Source organism: Orbicella faveolata, unplaced genomic scaffold, assembly GCF_042242905.1.
Source record: "Orbicella faveolata isolate gen_17 unplaced genomic scaffold, um_ofav_v1 contig_47, whole genome shotgun sequence".
Taxonomy (NCBI): Eukaryota; Metazoa; Cnidaria; class Anthozoa; order Scleractinia; family Merulinidae; genus Orbicella; species Orbicella faveolata.
In genome coordinates, this window is record NW_028301577.1 from 2272686 (window position 1) to 2291888 (window position 19203).

Consider the following 19203-nt stretch of genomic DNA (forward strand, 5'->3'; position numbering starts at 1 on the left):
TCGATCGCCTAGCTGGTATCAAAGGCTAGTTTTTACTTAAACATACCGCCGCTTCAACGGCAAAGACATACACTAGCTATAGAACCACTGGACTGTAGATATAAAATTTTTATGAGGATCCTTTGCACTCCGCATAAATCACTCTTAGAGCGCGGAAAATCCTTTCAATTTTTGTTAATTTTTATAAAGCCCTGAAACTGAGTACATTTTTCATACATTTTGCTTTAATACTTGATATTGCAATTATTGTAAGCGATTACTGAAATAGACAGATTTTGTTTGCGACTGAGTCAAGAATATTGCATTCACAGCATTGAATTTATTGTTCTTTTGTTTCCACTTGTTCGGGAACATTCCTTGATCCCGCTGACTTTTTGTTATTTTTACCGCATTACAATTCGCCTTGTTAATACGCAAGTTAATCCTAAACCTTAGGAAAATATTACTACAGCCAAGTCAAAGATATCATCCTAGTCAAACGATTTTAGTCAGGAAATCAACCTGAAATCTTGTTGCGCGTGATTGCAATACAGATTCTCAACAGTGTTCACCATGGCAACGCTGTTTGGTAGTCATGCGTGCTTTGGTTTTAGCGAAGTTTGGGAATTTTCACTGTTTGTGATAGCGTTAAGGAAATCACACCATCCATTTTTGCTACGATCTGGGTTCTTTCACTTCCAACGTATTGTTAGAAGGAATTTAAACATCTTCTGCGATCGGCGAACACCTACGAAGGGAAAATGCTCGTCGATTTGAACGCCCTGCGTCACAAACGGTTCACACTTGTAGATTTGACGCTCTAGCTATTGGCTACCAGCTGGTGCTAAAGAACTTTAATCATAGCGGCTATGCAGTCCTTACAGACCATGGCAAAGGCTCCGACACAACCTGCCAACCTTCCTCCTCTCCAAGATCTTCCTTCGTGGTCTAGAAACACTTTGGGAAGGAGAAAACAGCCGCGTCCAATAATTCGTGACCGCTTACAACCTATAAAATCGATTAGAGAGGAAATGGACGAAGGCGCGGACGAGAAATCGAATGAGAAGTCAAATTTCTCGGGAAGGATTGTTTCTGCCCCATCTAGAGGACATTTACTTGATCAGAGTCATAGGATTGATAACGTAGAGAAAAGAATAGACTATCTACGTACTCAACATGCAGAAACATTGTCCAATTTGCATAGCGAAATAGAACGATTAAAAGCTGAAAACAAAGGTGAGCGAGTTACAGTGTTCTCGTTCCACTGGTTCCCGAAAAATTCTTTAATTACAGATCAGGTTAAATGTTTTGATCTTGCCCTTGCGAAATCAGTATGGTTTGATTTTGTTTTTCAGAACTGAATTTCAAACTGGTCATGGCACGAACAGGAGTTAATCTTCCAAAAGGTTTGTTGTTTTGAAAGCGGAAATACCTTTGGATGTTTTCTCGCCGTTGTGCGTTATGATTGTAATGATCGTGTATAAAACGGGTGCGAAAATGAGGTATTCTTTCTCAGTTAAGCTTATGTCGTTTACATCATGGTTCTATCTACAATTAACTCATTATTATTGTGAATTTTTTTCTCTTATTCGAGTCCAAATGTAGGGAAAGTTTTGTCAGTAGATACCTACTCAAAGCGAGTTTCTATTAACATACATCCTGTAAGCTAAAACTCAGCCGGATTGGCATTGCTGCACATCAATTCTGATGTCAACGAGACTAAGCAATGGTGGAGTACATCTTGATCTTCGACTTTTCTTCGTTCATATACTGTACTAGGACTTCTTGTTATTCTCTCTGATCTGACATACGTGAGGAACTTAGCAACAGTAGTAATTGTTTGCAAGCCACGGGGTCAAAGAGTGGTCATAATTGATTGCATTATCACTTCACAACAAGAATGACCAATTCAAGGGGTGCTGTGTAAATAACATACTGTTTTTCATGTGTTTTAGCACTGTAGTTGAAAGTAACATGGGATGATTGATGAATATGAACTAAGAGTGGACTAATAAAGAATTCATTAAGATTTCAAATCATATTTCAAGTTAATGGATTCATATTTGGTGGATGATATGTGTTGAAAATTTTTTTCCTATTTTTTTAAACCGATTAGTGAGATTAACCTTTATTCTAGGCTAGTATATTCCATATATTATTGTTTGCCTCCCGCAGTCAGAATATGTTGATGTTGACAATTGAAGGCTGGATAACTCTATCCACCCAATAAATCGCTATCCAGTGGATTAAGTGTTGACAAAACAAACCATGCTATCTGCTGGATATCAATTTATCCGGTGGATAGCGTTATATACACCTTTTGAACAACCGGGCCTGGTGCATATGGCATGATGTTGTCTATGGTATGATTGGGAGAGCAACTCCTAACTTCTATCTTCTATTGTTGACAGATGATGGAACATCTCCTAGTCCAGAAGAAAGTAAATTGTTACAATCTTCTAGCCCAGGTGAGTTGTCATTTAGCATATTTTAATGTTTTATAGAGTCCTAAAGTGATGACATCACAAAAATAAAATTTTTAAAATTGTGGGATATGATGTCACATTCTTTTAGAGGATCCTAAAAGATGCCCTCATCCCAAAAATTAGCTCAGAATTGCAATTCCTGATAGAGATATAAGGGATCAAAGTTTGATAGCATCCCATACAAACCCTTCAAAATTTGTTTCAGTTCCTTCAGTTTAGAACTGACTCAAAATTAGAGAGATTTATAGGGGGCAGTACCAAATTTTCATCCCTTATATTTCGGTTGGGAATTACGATTAGGAGGTAATTTTTGGCAAGGTGCCAAATCCCATAATTTCTCCAATTTATTTTTTTGTGATGTCACACTTAAGGACTCTATTTTATCATTATTCTATGATGCTTGTTTATAGTGTCCTTAATTTCCGTTGTTATTGCAGATGAGACAGTTAAAGATGATACCTTAGATGGACATCAAAATAGTGAGGAGGCAAAGAAAGAGGGGACAGAACCTACCCAGTGGCCAGTTAAAGAATCTAGTAAAAGCACTGCTCAAGCTTCAAGCTCAAGTGAAAAGAGAAACAAAAGGTTTTTGACTATAATTTATTTATTCTGTCAAATTACTCAAATTCCAATCATTTTTCTTATACAGTCGAACCTCCAGTTTCGACCACCTGTCGTAGGCGACCACCTCACCTCAGCAACCAGTTTTCCAAAATACCAAACGTTTCCAAGTCAAATCACTATTAATATCTCTTGTAAGCGATCACCTCTCTTAAGTGACTGTGACCACTTTTAGAGCTAAGAGTTTGAAATTTCCTTTTGTTTTTAACCACCCGTAAATGACCACTTGACAGATAATACGAGAGAAAATTGGATGATAAGGGTGTTGTAACTTTATCATGTTCCTGGGTAGGTAGGTAGGTAAAACTTTATTTATGCAGGGTGGCCCATTCAGCACAGTGGCTGGTATCCAGAGGGGCCCTGCTAAATACAATTTCTAAAAATATAAAATGTCTAATAGTTTAAAATAGTTATAAAAATAGAGTTAAAAAAAAACTAATGTCTAGTAGTTGAAATAGTTATATAAAAAGAGTTTAAAAAATTGAAACGAGTTACAAGCATGAACTGTTAGGGAAAAAAAATAGATATCATAAATTAGATGCTATAAATAAAATGGGCTTTAACAAGATTTTTAAAAGAGGAGAGTGATACAGCTTGTTGGATTTTACAAGGTAGTGAATTAAAAAGGGCTGTGCCAGAAAATCTAAAAGTACGTTTGCCAAGGCTAAGTTTGGGTTTGGGTAGATGGAAGTCAGCCTTCCTTCGAGTGTTGTAACCATGTACATTGTAGTTCCTAATGAAATAGTTACTTAAATACTGAGGGTAGTACAAGAGATGGATAATTTTTTTGAGAAGAACCAAATTTTTTTCTTGAAATTGACTTTTTACATGAATAAAACATTGCATCGACATTGGCGCATGGGCAAGTCTTTGCAGTCACCATATTCTAATGGGGGAAATTTTGACCCAATTTGGCCTAAACTCTGGTAGGTGACCACCTTCCTTAAGCAACCACCTAGGCTTGACATTTTGGGTAATCGCTTACGGGAGGTTCATCCACATAGTTATCACACTGTACTAGCATAGTAGTACAGAACAACTTTATTTGCATTTGTGTAAAAAAAAGTTATAACATTTACAAATTGCAAAGAAGGTGCCAACAGGGAAGAACTTAAAGATAAACTAATATGTACAGTATACTTATTAGTTATTACTAATTAATTAAGGCATCCATCCATAACAGAGGGGTACCTAGGACTTAAATACTTGTACAAAAGCTTCTTGAATTTACTAACATTGTCTGCCTTGGCAACATTGTTTGGTAAGGAATTCCAGTCATCAATGTCTGTGTTCCAAAAAGAATGCTTAAAAATATTATTTTGTTCGTGCATAGTGTTTTCCAAATTTTACATTTGTTAGTATCTTGTACAGCTGTTGGAGAACTTAACATGATCATCTAATTTAATATTACAGAAACCTTTGATATACGTTTCTTGAAAAGTTGTACAAGAGTTAAATAACGTTGTCAGGTTTTCAAATGCATCCATCTTCGCTTAACAGACAGTCATTCGTCATATGCAGTGTCTTTGCCAAGAATCCACCTGAAAGTATTTCATTAATAATTACTGATAATAGTAAATTAATATTTTAAGAGGAGGCCTCCAATCACCTGGAGGTGGTTTTCAAGAGGGCCCCCTAAAAAATAAAAGTCTAAAATATATCTTAAATGTCTAAAATACAGAAGTAATAAAAGCTAAAAACTTAAGACTACAACTAAGGTTTAAAACTAGAACTGAGATTAAATATACTACTACTAACTTGAGTGTAGCACTACTCAAGTCACTTTCTGTTGTAGTACACTCTGGATGTTGGTGTGTTAGTACAGACCTGTGATTGACAGCAAGGTGGAGTGAAGTGAGAATGTAACCAGATTAGTCTTTCACATGTTTCTTTTGTCAAGACTAGGCTGGTTAGACTCTTACTTCACACTTGACTCCTCTGGATATGACTTGTTCCACTCACTTTTACACTGTTTTGATGTGAGCATGTGACCTGTAAAAGTGAAGGGGGGGGGGGGGCAGTGGTTAGTGTGCAGAAACTGGAGATAACAACAAGCCTGATGAAACAGCAGGTTCAAGCGTACATGTGACTTTTACATGTCTTGGAGTTTTTTGTTAAATTTGAAGTCATGGCTATTGCTAAATACTGTTTGTTGATTAAAAGGCAGTCCCATGCCCAAAACAGCACTTCACTGTTCTAATCTTGATTTAGCTGCCCAAAATAAAGCATGACGAAGAATAACAATTATTCAGGTACGGTTTGGCTACCAAAGTGGACGTTGAGTAAAGATCGTAAGTAGGTAGCCACATACAGTGAGGCTCATTGTTATCAGACTTATTACCAATTGAACATATGCAAGGCTGTGGTCTAAGAAAAATAAATAAATTTATTGACTAACTTTATCTTTTTGTAGATATGGATCCGGGAAAACAGGGGCAACCTCAAAACCCACACCTACCCCACCCTTGTCAGCAAAAGGACCAATCACAAAGCCCAAGAGCTCAGGCAAAAAACACAAGATAAAATCTCACAATAAGCAAGAGAAAGCAACAAATTTGAGCTCACCATATGCTTTCTCATTATCTGCAACACCACCGGCTCCAACAGCAATAAACCAAGGCATTCCCTTGGGACAATCACTTCTGGTCGTGACAATCAAGGACAAGACTGTTAAGGTTCATATGCCGTCAGACAGTGCACCAAGGTCACCTACCTTGGTAGAATGTAAAGCAATTATCAAGCATCAACAGGAAACAAACAAAAGACAGGAACAGGAGGTATGTATTGGAACAAAGTTGACAACTAGTTCTGTTGTTCAACAAACAGAGTATGGTTTGAATTGCATTTGGAAAACCTTTGTGTTCACCAAGTAGTTGAAGATTTGAATAGAGGACTTCAGACTGACTTCATTTCACCCAGAATAGTCATAACTAAATACAAATTATTGCTGTGAAGATAACTTGACAAACTGCTAGGAAGGGAGTGGTGTGCAACCTGGAATAGACATGCCTCACTCATAAAATAGTGGAAGAAATTTAATCACCCCCTAAAAGCTCAACTCAACTCAACTTCTTTATTGCACACTATTTACAGTGTTTACATGTACATGAGTTGGTATTATAGCACGTTGTTGCTAATGAAACGAGTAAGTGTACAACGGCTTCCTGTTTAATTCCCAGTATCCTGATCCTCTTATAGTATTCTCCTTATATTAATTTCATCATTGGTTTTTCAGCTTTCAAAACTCAAGTCAGACTTGAATGATGCCTTGTACTCTGACAAGTGGACACCTGATGCATATCTCGTAGCCAAGTCCTATGCGACAGATGACGTGCCGACTAATACAAGGTGTGTGAAACATCCTCATTCAAGGTTTTACAAGAAACATGAAATTCAATGATTGCAATTATTTTCCAGACACAATACACCAGCAAGCAGATCTCTTCCACGATTAAATTCAAGAGAACAGACACATTCGGGAAGGTGAGCTATTGAAATTATACCAATTAAAGATGACATTGTTTTTTTAATGTGCGCATTTGATGCTTTTCTTCCTCGCCATATTTTTTGAGTTTAAGAACTGGAAACTCGTGTCCGTTTAAAGTGTGTGATAAAAGTGTTGCTCGATTCCTTTCTGTAGTTATTCAGCTCTTCTAAATAAGCAAATAAATTACAGTGATTGGACAGGAAGCTTTGCCAACCATAGCTGGTTTTCACGCAGATCCTCTGTCAAGGTTGTTGTCATTATTTTAATTATGTGTTTTGAATTACTTTTCTTATTTCACAGGTTAGCGGCAGGGAGAATGCACGTTGTCCATGACAGCGTATCTCTACCAGTTTTGCGCCCAAATGGTGGTGCCAATGTTGCCGACAGAAAACGTCGACAGCAAGCACTAGTTAGAGGAAGAGGAAAAAAAGACTTCTATTAATCTGAGTCACAAATTCAATCTCTAATTATTCTGTTGTCGAGATAAAACACATTTTTATTGTAGTACTAGAATTCGATAGAGTAAATACCCACATAGTCTATAGTCGTTTTTCATGCTCAGAATTGTATATAACTTTTGGTCTATGTTAGCTTAATTCTTTAACGTTTTCCATTTTCCCTCTCGTTCTCTCTTAGTAATAAACACACACAACAGTGGTGGAGGAATTATTTAATAAAATTATTTAAAGCAAAGAGAGTGGTGGTGGCCTTCCTTCCTTTTGTTTCTTGGCGTAAAGTATTTCTTCGTTCTGGAAGCTGCTTACTTGTATTTTGTAACTGTGAAGCCACGACGGTAACAATGAAAAATAAAACAATTTGTCTCACGGATAGCAAACTTTGGCTTTCTTTGCTTAAGTGCGGGGAGGTGTTTTAGTTTATGGCTGAAGATTCGAGGCAGTTGAACTCCCCGGAACACTTCTTACATGGTTTGAAGGATGGTTATGGTGGTGTAAAAATCCTTGTTTTTGTCACGCATACCTCTTGTTGTAACAGTAACCTGCACCCGTTGACCGTTAAACGCGAAAATGCAGAGAACTGTTTTTCTATCTTGGCATCCCTTCGGTTACAATGTAAAGTGGATTGGAGCTGGGCCGAAAATGATATGATACCTTTCAGTTACTTTCCCCTTGAGTGTCCCCCTCATACTGCAAATGGGACTGCCCACATAAAAATGGAAAGAAAAGCTTCTGCTTGCTACGATTGCGGATATCGTTTCCTTTCCGCAAGGATGAATACGTATGCAACAGTATGCAAACATCGTGCAAACTTCAGTAGGCATTCATGCCCCAGAAGGAGCCCGTCTTATTATATCGCTAACTTCGTGAGTGAACTACTGAGCTAAATCAGGGCGAAACTAAGAAGATTTAATCGCCCTAGTTAAACCGTACGTTTTGATTATGATGGGTAGCTCTGCATCAGTCAATTCGAGCAGTGTCCATCCCCCCGGCGCAATAACCGGGCATTTGAACATATCTTAATTCTAGGGGTGGGGCATTTGAAATTTTATTATTGCTTCCCTATTATTGCCTGGTTAGCTGCGGTCATATTTTAGGGCCGTGTACTAATTCTTATTTCACAAGTCTGAAATAGGGTATCGATGTTTGCCCCAGGTCTGAAATAGGGTATGGAAAATCACAGATTTTGGTCTGAAATAGGGTAAAGGTTTCAATTTTCAGGCCGCACACCCCTACCAAATGTAAAAGCATTGTGAACTACCTTTTCAATGAGCTCTATGGAATTTTGAGCAATGTTAGTTTCCGGATGAGCCTGGAGACGGGGCATTTGCTCTCTTTTTCTGCTCTCCGGCCCCACTTATTTGTCCCCACCCCGAGAGGATTTGCCACTATTGACAGGGATAGGCACTACTGGAAATGACTGATGTACTGCTCGCAGGATTGATGCAGCTGTAGCCTAGACCTACAGTGAGGGACCAACATAGGTTTGGCGGGTTGCGGGATGGGAATAAACATAGTGGCGGGATGCGGGATTGAAAAAACCTATTTGATGTTGGACCCTCTGCAGTCATGATGGGATCAGTGATTTGTCACAATGAGACAAAACATCACAAAAGTGGGCTTTTATTAAACTAAGACCACTGTAGGAGCGGGAGATGTATAGTTTTTGGTGTGATTGCCATGGTAATTGAAGCGAGACGCGACGTCTTTTTTGTATTCAGGTTACGGCGCGTTCCTGTGTGATTGAAAGAGTCTGAAACCTAGAAGACTGGTCACATGGTTGTTTGAAACAAAATGGCGGTTTGCTTGTAGGGAATACAGCCTTCACTTCTTCGTAATATTTCTTCGTTTGTTTGCGATGGTATTTCCAGATTTCCAAGAATAGGCAGGTGGGTAAAGCAAGTGAAAAATGTAAAAATTCTACAATATTGGCGGGTTGCTTTTGGATCGAGCAAATTTTTTTCAGCAAGCCAAAGTAGTCTTACATGCACCGATGGCCAGTAGCAATTTGCTTAAAACTCAACTACTAACGATGATAAAATATGGTCATACCCTGTTACTGCTAGCAACGCCCCCTCGACCTTTTCTAGGCAAAATTGAAGCAGCTACAAAGATGTCATCTTCATCAGAAAAGTTGGCTTTTTATGTGTGTGTTTATGTTCCGGATTGAACGCAACTGCTTTTAAGCTTATATTTGACTGAGCTATATATTTGACATTTTCATATGTGACAAAATTTATAAATGTGTTCTATTGTGAACTTTTATTGTTGAGGACAATTTTGTGCTGTCGATCATAACGTGCGGGCCTCTTATTATCGTTCAATACTTCACGTGCCTGTAGGTATATGGAAAAGCTTCACCTCATCTATATAAGTCTTACCTCCCAGCACTGTCAGGGCTGATTTAGGGGGTTGAATAGCGATGTTATTGAAAATTGTTCAGAAAAGATTAAATTACAATTCCCCTGACAAAATGATCACTTGGAATCCTCTACTGAAGTGTGATCAGTTACAACTTAAAATGTATCTTATATGTAATCTGATCTGAGCTTCTTTCATACCTTTTGTAAATGTGTTTCAGGATCATGACAACTGGTATTCTCTCACAACCAGCCCAGGTGGGTTTTAACTTCCCAGGCTTAAGTCAACCAGTCAGTGTTCCTCAGCGTTCAATGCCGATACCACATGGTGGACCTGTCTCCCATCAAATGAACCAACTGCAATTTAACCTAGGAATACCAACATCTGCTGAGCAATTTACAACAAAGTTTAGAAAACCACAGCCAATAGTTATAGAGAAAATAAGTGAGCAGCCTCAAGTGCCACATGTAGTTCCTCATAGCCATGTGACTACTCCAGTTGTTTATCCTTTGGTGTCGTCAGTCTCATCATCTATATCAAGTGATCGGCTTGCACTTGCTGTTCATTTGGCCAAGAAAGATGTTAAAAAGTTAAAAGAAGTTGGCTTTGAGAATGTTTTTGTTTCACAAGAGGAAGAGACGCAGAACAGGCATGTTAAGGCTACAAGTAAAGAAAAAGGTGTTTCAGGAAAGAAGGTTAGAGGGAAGAGTGGCAAATCTAAACCTCAAGCTGTTTCATCAGAAGACACTGTCACTTTGCGTGACAGGGTTCATAACACTGTAAAGAGGCAGGAAGCAGCAGGAAAGAGACAGCATAAATTATACTTTTACCCAGCTCCTAGAGAAGAAGATGATTTTGATTCAGATGGAGAAAGGATGCAGGCTCATGAAATCAGGAAACTTCGTAAAGAGCTCCAACAGTACATGAAACAAATGGAGGAATTGAAAAATGAGAGACCTGAAGTCTTGAAGAACAAAGATAAAAGGCTAAAAAGAAGGAGGGATGGAGATGTGAGACTCTCTGATGAAGATGTAGACCAGCGGCAAGTGGTGAGAGCTGAAGAACAGGCTGCCAGGTCAGCAAGGATGCTTTATGTGCTACAGAGACAGGTGATTAAGTTTGAACTTTACCATAAAGGTGTGTAGTACCTACTTGACACTTAACCTCATACATCACTGGAAGCCATGTCCAGCTTTTTGTAGTTAATGTCACCTCAATTTTTATGGTGACAGTTTCACAAAAATTAAGTCTTGAAAAATTACAACTAGAGAAGCTTACAACCAAGTTCTTAAAGTTTAGGTAAATGTTTTGGTTGATGCATGATTGGCTACTGGGAATATGTGGCAGGTTGGTAACAAACATGACATACAATGATGCACTACAAAAACTGGGCTCACCTTAGGCCTAGTTAAAATGTGGGGTTAAAAATACCAAAAGGGATACTGGAAGTAACATATACAAAATACATTGCATTACACAATAGTTTCATGCATCTTAAAATACTTACTGTGATTTTAAAACAGACATGAACAACAAAAAATCTAAGTTTGGTTTAAGTGGGAAGGTCAGCCTAGCCTGCCTGCCTTTCATGTCTCATTCCAAAACATTTTATTGCACTTCCATATCCAAGTTCTCACACATGTAAGTTAATTCAATAGATGTTTGTTTTCTTTTCATCCTCCTTTTAGGTTCGGGAAATTGAGGATGAGCTTAATAAAAAGAGAAGGGGAATAAAACATACCAAGAAGGTACATTTCTTAGGGATCGCACATTGGGATATGTTAGGTTATTGAGAGACTTTTCCCACTACCTTATAATATAGTAACTGTTAGAACTTTACATTTGATTCAAGAGAGTTAGTTCTTAGACAAAGTGTTCTGAGTCAGGTTGGACTGTTTGCATCATCTCATTTTCAAAGGGTTTCTGGCAATTGTCTTTCTCAATAAAGAAATGAGAGTCTGTAAAATTTAATATTCTTCCTTCCAGATTGGCAGTTTAAAGCCTGAAGTGATAGGTTTTGTATGGCAAAAACTGTAACTATTGTAAATTAAAATGCTCTAGTCTAACGTAAAGATTGATTTTTAGAGCCAGACTTTGAGTCGTCTGGCAGCAGCACACAGGGGAGCTGTCAGAGCACTGCAGACATTTGTTAGCCATGCTCCTCTCCAGCCCAAGGTTGGTCATGGTTTGCCGCCAATGTACCAAGAACTGTCTTCCCTCATTAGACAGTTGTCACTTTTGGCAGCACAGTTACACATCGGTGGAGAAGAACTCTTTGATGAGGTGAAGGGAATTGAGAATGAGGGAGGAAAGGTCAGTGAGCCCTTTACCAGTTCCTTGCTGGTATGTTAACCTCTTCAAAACTTACCACATATCCTTGTTTAGAACTGTTGAATTTACAGTTTCTATCCTACCATTTACTGTGAAAATTCGGTTTTGCAAGTCATGTACCAAGTAAATCAAGCCAGCTTTCTTCCTGAAAAATGGCATCTAAAAAACGATCCCTGTTCATAGAGATTAACAATGATTTAAATGAAAGACTTTTGCCTATTGATTCATAATTTACCAAATACTGTAGCCCATCAATCAATGGATGCAACGTCTGGAACATTAAGGTTTAGGTTTGTAAATAGTTCCTTAATCTTAACTTTTAGGTGTACGCAATTAGTAGAGGGTTTGACCCTCGGCTATTTTACCAAGACACATAATTTAATAAAGTTGTTGTTGACTACAGCTACATGCATGTAGCTTTCTACACAGATCGTGTTTCTACATTTGCATGCCTATGATGTTTAGGATGTATATTGATTTCCTGATTGTTTTGGTGTTACTGTAATTGCCCTTTCTCTTTCAATTTAAATCAGCTCGAAAGTGATGAGCTCCAGTTAGACACAGACAAAACACCAGAAAAACCAAGTGCATTTCTTCAGGAAGTGGCTGATAGAAAACCTCAAGAAACACAGGCATTGAAATCTCCTCTGAAACAAGGTCTGCCCATTTAAACCAGCTTTGTCTGATTTATATGTTTTTTAGTGACTTTTACTGACAGAGTTTAAAATTAAATAACTTTTTCTGGATGTGCCCTGTGTTAAACAATTTGTAAGACAGTGACAGTTGGAATGGGTGTGGGAGGGCAGGGCTTGAAAAAAGTGCCTTCTGGTCATCCGGGACTAGTAGATTCTCCGTGCCCAGGGCAAGCAATATTTGAGAGATACTTGTTCTAAGGGTAAGCTGGAATTCAAGTCTTTTTCGATCCCTGGGAGGATGGGTAGCTTAACAGCAGCTGTGAGAAGAGACTTACAACAAGTGAACGTAACTCCTTTAATAATGAAAACTATGGAGCTTTTTAAGAATGAGTTATACAATATCATGACTATTGTCACTGGCCAGTGAGCGTTTATTTTGTATGTTATGTTTATTGCACAGTATTAACAAGTTCTCCTGACCCCACCCCTGAAAGGGATGCTGTGCTGCAGGCAGGGTTGAGTGCATTACTAAGAGCTAAGGACACTCCAGTTCAAACACCAATGGTATGAAAGTATTTTATTTTCAAAAATGCCTGTATTAAGTAATGGCACATTTTCTTATAGCATGTTCAGTACTTTCTTAACTTGCTATTTACAATGCAGTAAATTTCAACCTGAGTATGAGGTAGAAACTACAAAATTGCTACACATCCATGGTGGATGTAATTAAAGTGCTAACGAGACAAGTTATGAGTGAAAAGGGCGGTTGTAAATCCTATTGGAATATTTGCTAAGATTTTTGTAAATTGTACTTCTTAAAGGTAAAACCAACCTTCCAGCCAAGGCCTGCTCCTCAAGGTGTAAAACCAGTCAAACAATCACTGTTGCTTCCTGCTAGACTCAAGGTGTGTAAAAAGGTTTTAATCAATTCTTTATAGTATTCAACCCATTGACCCCTGGGATTTTCTCTATTTTTGGTTCTATTCTCATGAGACTGGAGCCAAATGGTTCAGATCTTCATTTGAAGTAGCCTGCAGGGCAGGCATTTTTCCGTGTGTTTACGAGTTATTAGCTCGCAATCAAGTAGATTTGCCACCAAGTTGACTTAGCAAAAGTGGGCAGGAGGGGGTGGGGACAAGAGGAGATATTTTTCCTTCTCCTTCCCCTTCCCATTGCTCCTCTTTCAGCCTCACTCTAACTCCCTAAGTCGCCTTTTTGTCTCTCCCCAAGCCTCTTTTGAGTTTTAAATTGTGCTGATAGTAAATGACTTTAAAAGCATATTGAAAAAAAAAATAATTAAAGTTTGAGATAGGGGAAATTCACGATAACTGAGTTAGTCAGATTCAACTGTAAGGAGGAAACTTCATTCACCTATAGTAAAAGGGTTAACTTATAGAAAGATAGGGAAGTCAAAGAGAAAGTTAGAGTAGCCATTGTTTTCTTGCCAATGAAGCTCTGAATTGTTAGTGTTTTACTGTTATGTATATAGAAAACTGACCCTGGGTGAATTGCTTGCCTATGGTTTTAGTTTCAATTGCCATTTGAATGTATTAAAATAACTGCAGATATTATTTCTATCAGCTTAAGCGTCAGAGAGCTCAACAAGCTGCCAAACGAATTAAAGTACCTCAAGCTGTGGATCAGGCTCACTTTGCCAAAGAAACAGTTTCCTCCATATTGAAAAAGGCCCCTCCAGGAGAAGGGCTGGACAAACTGCAGCCAGGGGCACAATCAAGGACCCCGCCCAGAACACCCATAAAGGAAGGCCTTCGCACCCCAGAAAGAGTACACTACCGGGACATGGGTGACTATCTTTCACCGAGATCGCAGAGGAGAAGAGAATATGAGCAACAGGTTTGCTGGTTAATATGTAGTTGCGTAAAATAGCAGGTGGGGTTGTTTGTTTGTGTGTATGGGTAGGTAAGCGCTAAGAGTGACAATATACGAATAATATTTATCCACTCGTGGGGTTCCTATATTAAGCAGTTTTCAAAGTACAGCTGAGCCTCTCTATCTCGAACTCTTTAAGACAACAAGAGAAAAAAAAAATTCGAGATGGCGGACAGTAAATGATTGAAAAAGGCGTTTCCAATGGAAAATGAGTTTAGTTCCAACTAGCCGGGAGACTGTGTTCGAGACAGAAAAGTTCAACTGAAGATAAAAAAGTAAGACTACTATTAAAGAAGTTTTTCTGCCGATAAAGCTGATATACTTAACTTTGGCCAAGGAGGGATTGGATAACGGAAAGAAATAACCAGCGAACACGAGTCTGTGAAAACTGTATCCTTTCTGCCTTGACGAGGGATGTAAAGCACGTTTTCTTGTCTCTAGCTACCAAATCCGAGAAGTCCAAGATACGCTCGCAGAATGCTTCCTGTGGATCATGAACTGATAGAAAGAGAGGTGGCCAGGTAAGTGACACAGCAAAGGTTGGACTTGCCGTAGGTTTTGCCGTGCACAGCGATTTTGCTCGTATTTCAACATCATCAGCATTTAGGAAAACCAACGTTGATTTTGAGGGCAGGAAGAATTTTTTTTCAATATCGATGGGACTTGGATTGTCGCCGTTGTGATAAACAAACATGAAGAGAACATGATAAATAGATTAAAATAAATATAATTAGCAATAGAAACTCATGAAAAACGAAAAACAAATTATGGACAATTTTCTTTTCAGGCAAAGGTGGCTTGATGAAGAGGCGGAAAGAAGGGTGAAGTTCATCACGTTTATCACTTTCATTTATTTTACTTTTAAAATGTATAAAGTAGATTACTATTTCCAGTTTAAATGCTTTTGTCTTTTAAAACCAGATTTATGAGTTAGAAAGAGAGCGACGTTTGGAAAATATGCGACGGGATCGAAGGAGGTATGTATTTGTTCTTGTAGGATTAGTTAATGAACCAGTCAAGGACGTGTGAATTTAGACAAATCACGTTATAAGATGTCTGGATTACAGTAGCTTTCCTACAACCAGAGTTTAATTACAGGCATTAACTAACTACAGGATTCTTGATTTCAGCCCAGAAGCCGTACTTTCAAAGCGTGTAATAACCGAGACAGAACAAGCCATCCGATCTCGATTGAAACCTCTTTTGGATCGCGCAGAGGTACGTGTGAACTGTCTGAACTTTGGGTAAATGAGGTTGAACTGGTAGTAGCCTCGTGAATTCTGCTCTGTTTACTCACGGTAAACGAGGTTCCACGGATGTCTAAAATCTTTGTGTAGACTGAGCTGAAAACAAATAGGGTGTGTTTTACGGTAACCGGTCGTTTCACCCGATAGCCAGTTCGCCCGATGTCAGTTCAACCGGACTATAAGGACTGTAAGTCTTTTCACTCGGACTGAAAGTTTAAAAAAGGATGTGTTAACTTTTCTTTCTTTAAACTAAAGGAGCGAAAAAGACAACATTGTGGGTATAATGAAACAAAATTACAAAAAGCATGCCTACCGGTATTTCTCGTTCTTTAATCCACTGACCACGGAGCTAACAGTGCTGGCGAACTGACTTTCGAGCGAAAAGACCGCAATCTTATTTTACTACACAGTACAGCAAAACAAACAATTGATTATCATTTTTCACTCACGTGTAGGCCATAGCGGAGACGGAGGTGAAACGAGAAACGGAACAAAAAAGATCTCTACAGCATCAACTTGGTAAACTCGCCTCACAGACAGTAAGTTAACGAACATTACTCGAGTGGTTTTATTTTTAAGTCATCTTGAACTCTTTGTTAGGCAAAGGCCTTTGACGATCGCGTTCTTTCCTTCTTGAAAATCATCTCAACAGACAATGAATCAAGCGGACATTTTAGCCGAAAAAATTCTAGACGATATTTTAGAGGAAACAGTTCTTGAAATGCAAAGGTGAGTGAGTCTTGCTCTGCAACCATATGAAAGTAGAAAGTTTAGTGCTCAAGAAGGTCTGGATCTGTGTTATCCTCTCAGTTCTAGTTTCTTGTATTTAACCTCTTACTATCTCGGGAGGATCGTCACTGGAGAATATTGGCCGAAGGTCGTGGCAGTTCGGACCGAGCGCAGCGAGTTCCGTACAAATACGACCGAGGGCCAATATTACCCAGTACGGCTCGAACAAGCTAAGTTAGTAAATAATTTATCATGTGGCACTCGAAAACAAGAAAATACACGGCTTGTAAGTGGCAAAGAAATCCCGACCGAAAAAAAAAAAATCGGATTACTAAGATTTACCTCCAGAATACCTTGCCATAAACCTTGCCGTAAAAAAAGAGTTATTTCATTAGATTTGTACTTGGCACTTGTAAATCATAATCCACAATGTTTAATGTGGCATTTTCCTATTGGTTTGCAGGTTAGAGGTAGAGGACGAGGCCGAAGTGCAAGCTGACACTTTGCAAAACAGCTCCACATTAGAAAATATATTACAGAGACTGCAGAGTTTTGAGGTAATGAGCTGCACAAGGACAAATGTTTTAAAACCATTGGGAAAGTACTATTTCTTCTTTCTGTGGCGACTCACATTGATGCGGATGAGCGTTAGGTAGATTTTCATATAAGTTCAAATATCCTCCTATAAGGTTTTAATAGTTAATCCTTGGCCAAACGGACTCGCAAGTAGGCAAAGTTGAAAAAACTTGGGTCTACTCGTGATGACTTGCGCTCACTTAAGTCGAAATCAAATTTGCACGAAGTCGACGCAAGTTTTTCACCGATTGGCCACCAAATCCAAGTAATAATAATAATTTACATTTATATTGCGCAGGCTACATGAATATATGATCACCTGCGCATTACAAATGTGAGCTATAAAACAATTAAAAACTTTAAAGTATGATAATGTAAAATGAGCTTAAAACTACAACGCAAGTTGAGTGTCGTCCATTCGTTGTTATAGCAACCTATTAGCCACTGAAATACTAAGCCCGTAGCCTTGAAATGGGGTTTTTACGACTTGCGTGTACTTGCGAGTCCATTTATCCACCCAGGCAACGCAAGTCTCTACGCAAGTTCAACTTGCGGCTACTTGCGAGTCCGTTTGGCCAGGATTTTAGTTGCGAAATAAATTGTGACTGAATAGTTGTTGTTTTCAGAAAGTCGAGGAGGAGATTAGACAGCACTGGGTTCATGTGAAGTACGCTGACGTGGAGAAATCGTCTGGAGAACCTATCGTAGGTACGTATGCAAGCATTTATGTTACTCAATAATATTTGTCATATACAGCTGTTTTGAGGATGGCTGTACTACAAAGGCGTACAAGCTTACGCGACAATGTCGAGAGGTATCACGGGCTGTGTGTTTACTGTTGCTTGATTGAAGCTCAGTGTGTTTCAGCGTGATAGAAGGAAACAGTACAAACACGTGTTGTCGGTTGTCTTTGACGAAAGAGATGTGTGATTCACAGGTACGAGTTAGCCTCCATAACAACCGCCTCTTTGCTGTCTTTTCCCAACGAAAAATTACATTTTAATACGCGCCACAATATTTAATTTGTAAAAAATCTTGTTTTAGCTGGGTCTTGACTGTATCCCAACATAGCTTCTTATCTCGGTGAAATTTACTTTTTTCAAGTAGAGAAAAGTACTCGACCGGCCGGAGATCCCAAACCCATCGTGTTTACCAGACCAGACGAAACCGAAAGCCATCGTTTGCTGTCGAAAAATACCCGAGGAGTTTCCGACGAGGACCGACCAGACGACAGGAAGCCATTACGACTGCTGGATGAAATTAGCGAAACAAGTAGTTTTTCCTCCCTTATGGAAGGTTAGTTTTCCGTTTCATTGAAACAGAGGCTCAGTTTTGTTGACACTACAGTAGTAATTGTTGTTTTTGTTTGTTTATTAGGATCTACCGAACGCTCGTCCGCACAAAGCTTCGTTTATAAAGGTCCTCAAAAGAGAAGTCTACAAAACCAGCCCCTCCCTGCTGGCACTCGGCCCACAGTGCTCCTCGATGTGCCTAAGGAGATGAGGGCCAGTATAGTGTCCTACAGGAACAGATATAATAAGTATCTACGAGACACTTCTACTCACGAGCAAGGAACGTTTGACCCATGGGGACTGGTGAATAGGTACGTCTGTAGGATAGCTACTGTTTGGAGAGTCAAAATAAAAAGCAGTATTACAAATTAACGTGCTAGAAAAGCAGGGTTGGGTTGATAAAAAAAACCTTTTTTCGGGCAGTTATTCCACCCTTCCGCTTCTGCGGTATCTGAAAATCATCGTCTCTGAAATAGAACATGACCCAAATGTGGCTGCCGTAGTTTCTTGATAGCCCCACCCGACCCCACATCATCGCAGGACAATCAACATGGTGCCTGCTACTAATAACCCAATAGCACTTCCGTAACAGTGATAGTGTGTATGGCCTGTGTTACTGGTATGCTCTTATCTCTTGGCATTGATTGGTTGCAGGATCAGTGAAGACTTGTTAGAGGACACTTTACAACAAGTTGGAAATGAACTTGATCACGTGTGTGATGATTTCGCTGAGGCTTTGTATAATGAGGAATTTGCTTCTGTCAGTCCTGATACATGATAATCATTGACAAGGCAAAAAACAAGACTCGGTTTTTCCAACTATGTATATGTCTAGCTTAATAAAGTGCTTAAATTTGCGTGTTACTCTTGTCCTCAAATGGTTTTCAAGTTCTAAAATGTTATCCAATGTAACGAAGTAATTTTGATTATTTTTCGTGCTGTTTTCCCAGACCCCATGTGTTGTGCTATACGAAACCCCGTTCATTATACCAAATGTTTCTGTGGGTTCCCCCAAGCGTTTGCTCAGCCAGACCGTGTGCTCACTGTGCCGTTACGGTTCCACTGCGTCCAGCCATTCCTTTACACAGCCTTGTGCGTTCCACTCGTACGTCTA

General features: G+C 39.0%; 2 protein-coding genes across 3 annotated transcripts; both read left to right on the forward strand.

The window, feature by feature from the left end:
* The first annotated feature begins 595 nt into the window (after nucleotides 1–595).
* LOC110056493 (uncharacterized) lies at nucleotides 596–7408 on the forward strand. The gene is made up of 8 exons (XM_020762983.2): nucleotides 596–1215; nucleotides 1335–1385; nucleotides 2391–2447; nucleotides 2903–3050; nucleotides 5500–5863; nucleotides 6322–6434; nucleotides 6504–6569; nucleotides 6874–7408. The coding sequence occupies exons 1-8, from the start codon at nucleotides 849–851 to the stop codon at nucleotides 7013–7015; spliced, it is 1308 nt and encodes a 435-aa protein (XP_020618642.1). The 5' UTR covers nucleotides 596–848; the 3' UTR covers nucleotides 7016–7408.
* A 1373-nt stretch (nucleotides 7409–8781) lies between these two features.
* On the forward strand, nucleotides 8782–18953 carry LOC110056479 (protein moonraker-like). Of its 2 annotated transcripts, none has more exons than XM_020762962.2 (19): nucleotides 8782–8917; nucleotides 9610–10498; nucleotides 11078–11137; nucleotides 11475–11702; nucleotides 12254–12377; nucleotides 12816–12919; nucleotides 13177–13260; nucleotides 13937–14209; nucleotides 14687–14766; nucleotides 15033–15066; nucleotides 15167–15222; nucleotides 15376–15463; nucleotides 15948–16031; nucleotides 16145–16221; nucleotides 16685–16778; nucleotides 17424–17505; nucleotides 17902–18093; nucleotides 18175–18400; nucleotides 18744–18953. In XM_020762962.2, exons 2-19 carry the CDS (start codon nucleotides 9614–9616, stop codon nucleotides 18865–18867), a joined length of 2895 nt encoding a protein of 964 aa, XP_020618621.2. In that variant the 5' UTR covers nucleotides 8782–8917; nucleotides 9610–9613; the 3' UTR covers nucleotides 18868–18953. The 2 variants fall into 2 exon arrangements, with proteins under 2 accessions (XP_020618621.2, XP_020618628.2); XM_020762969.2 differs by having other exon boundaries at nucleotides 17905–18093.
* Nucleotides 18954–19203: the final 250 nt, after the last annotated feature.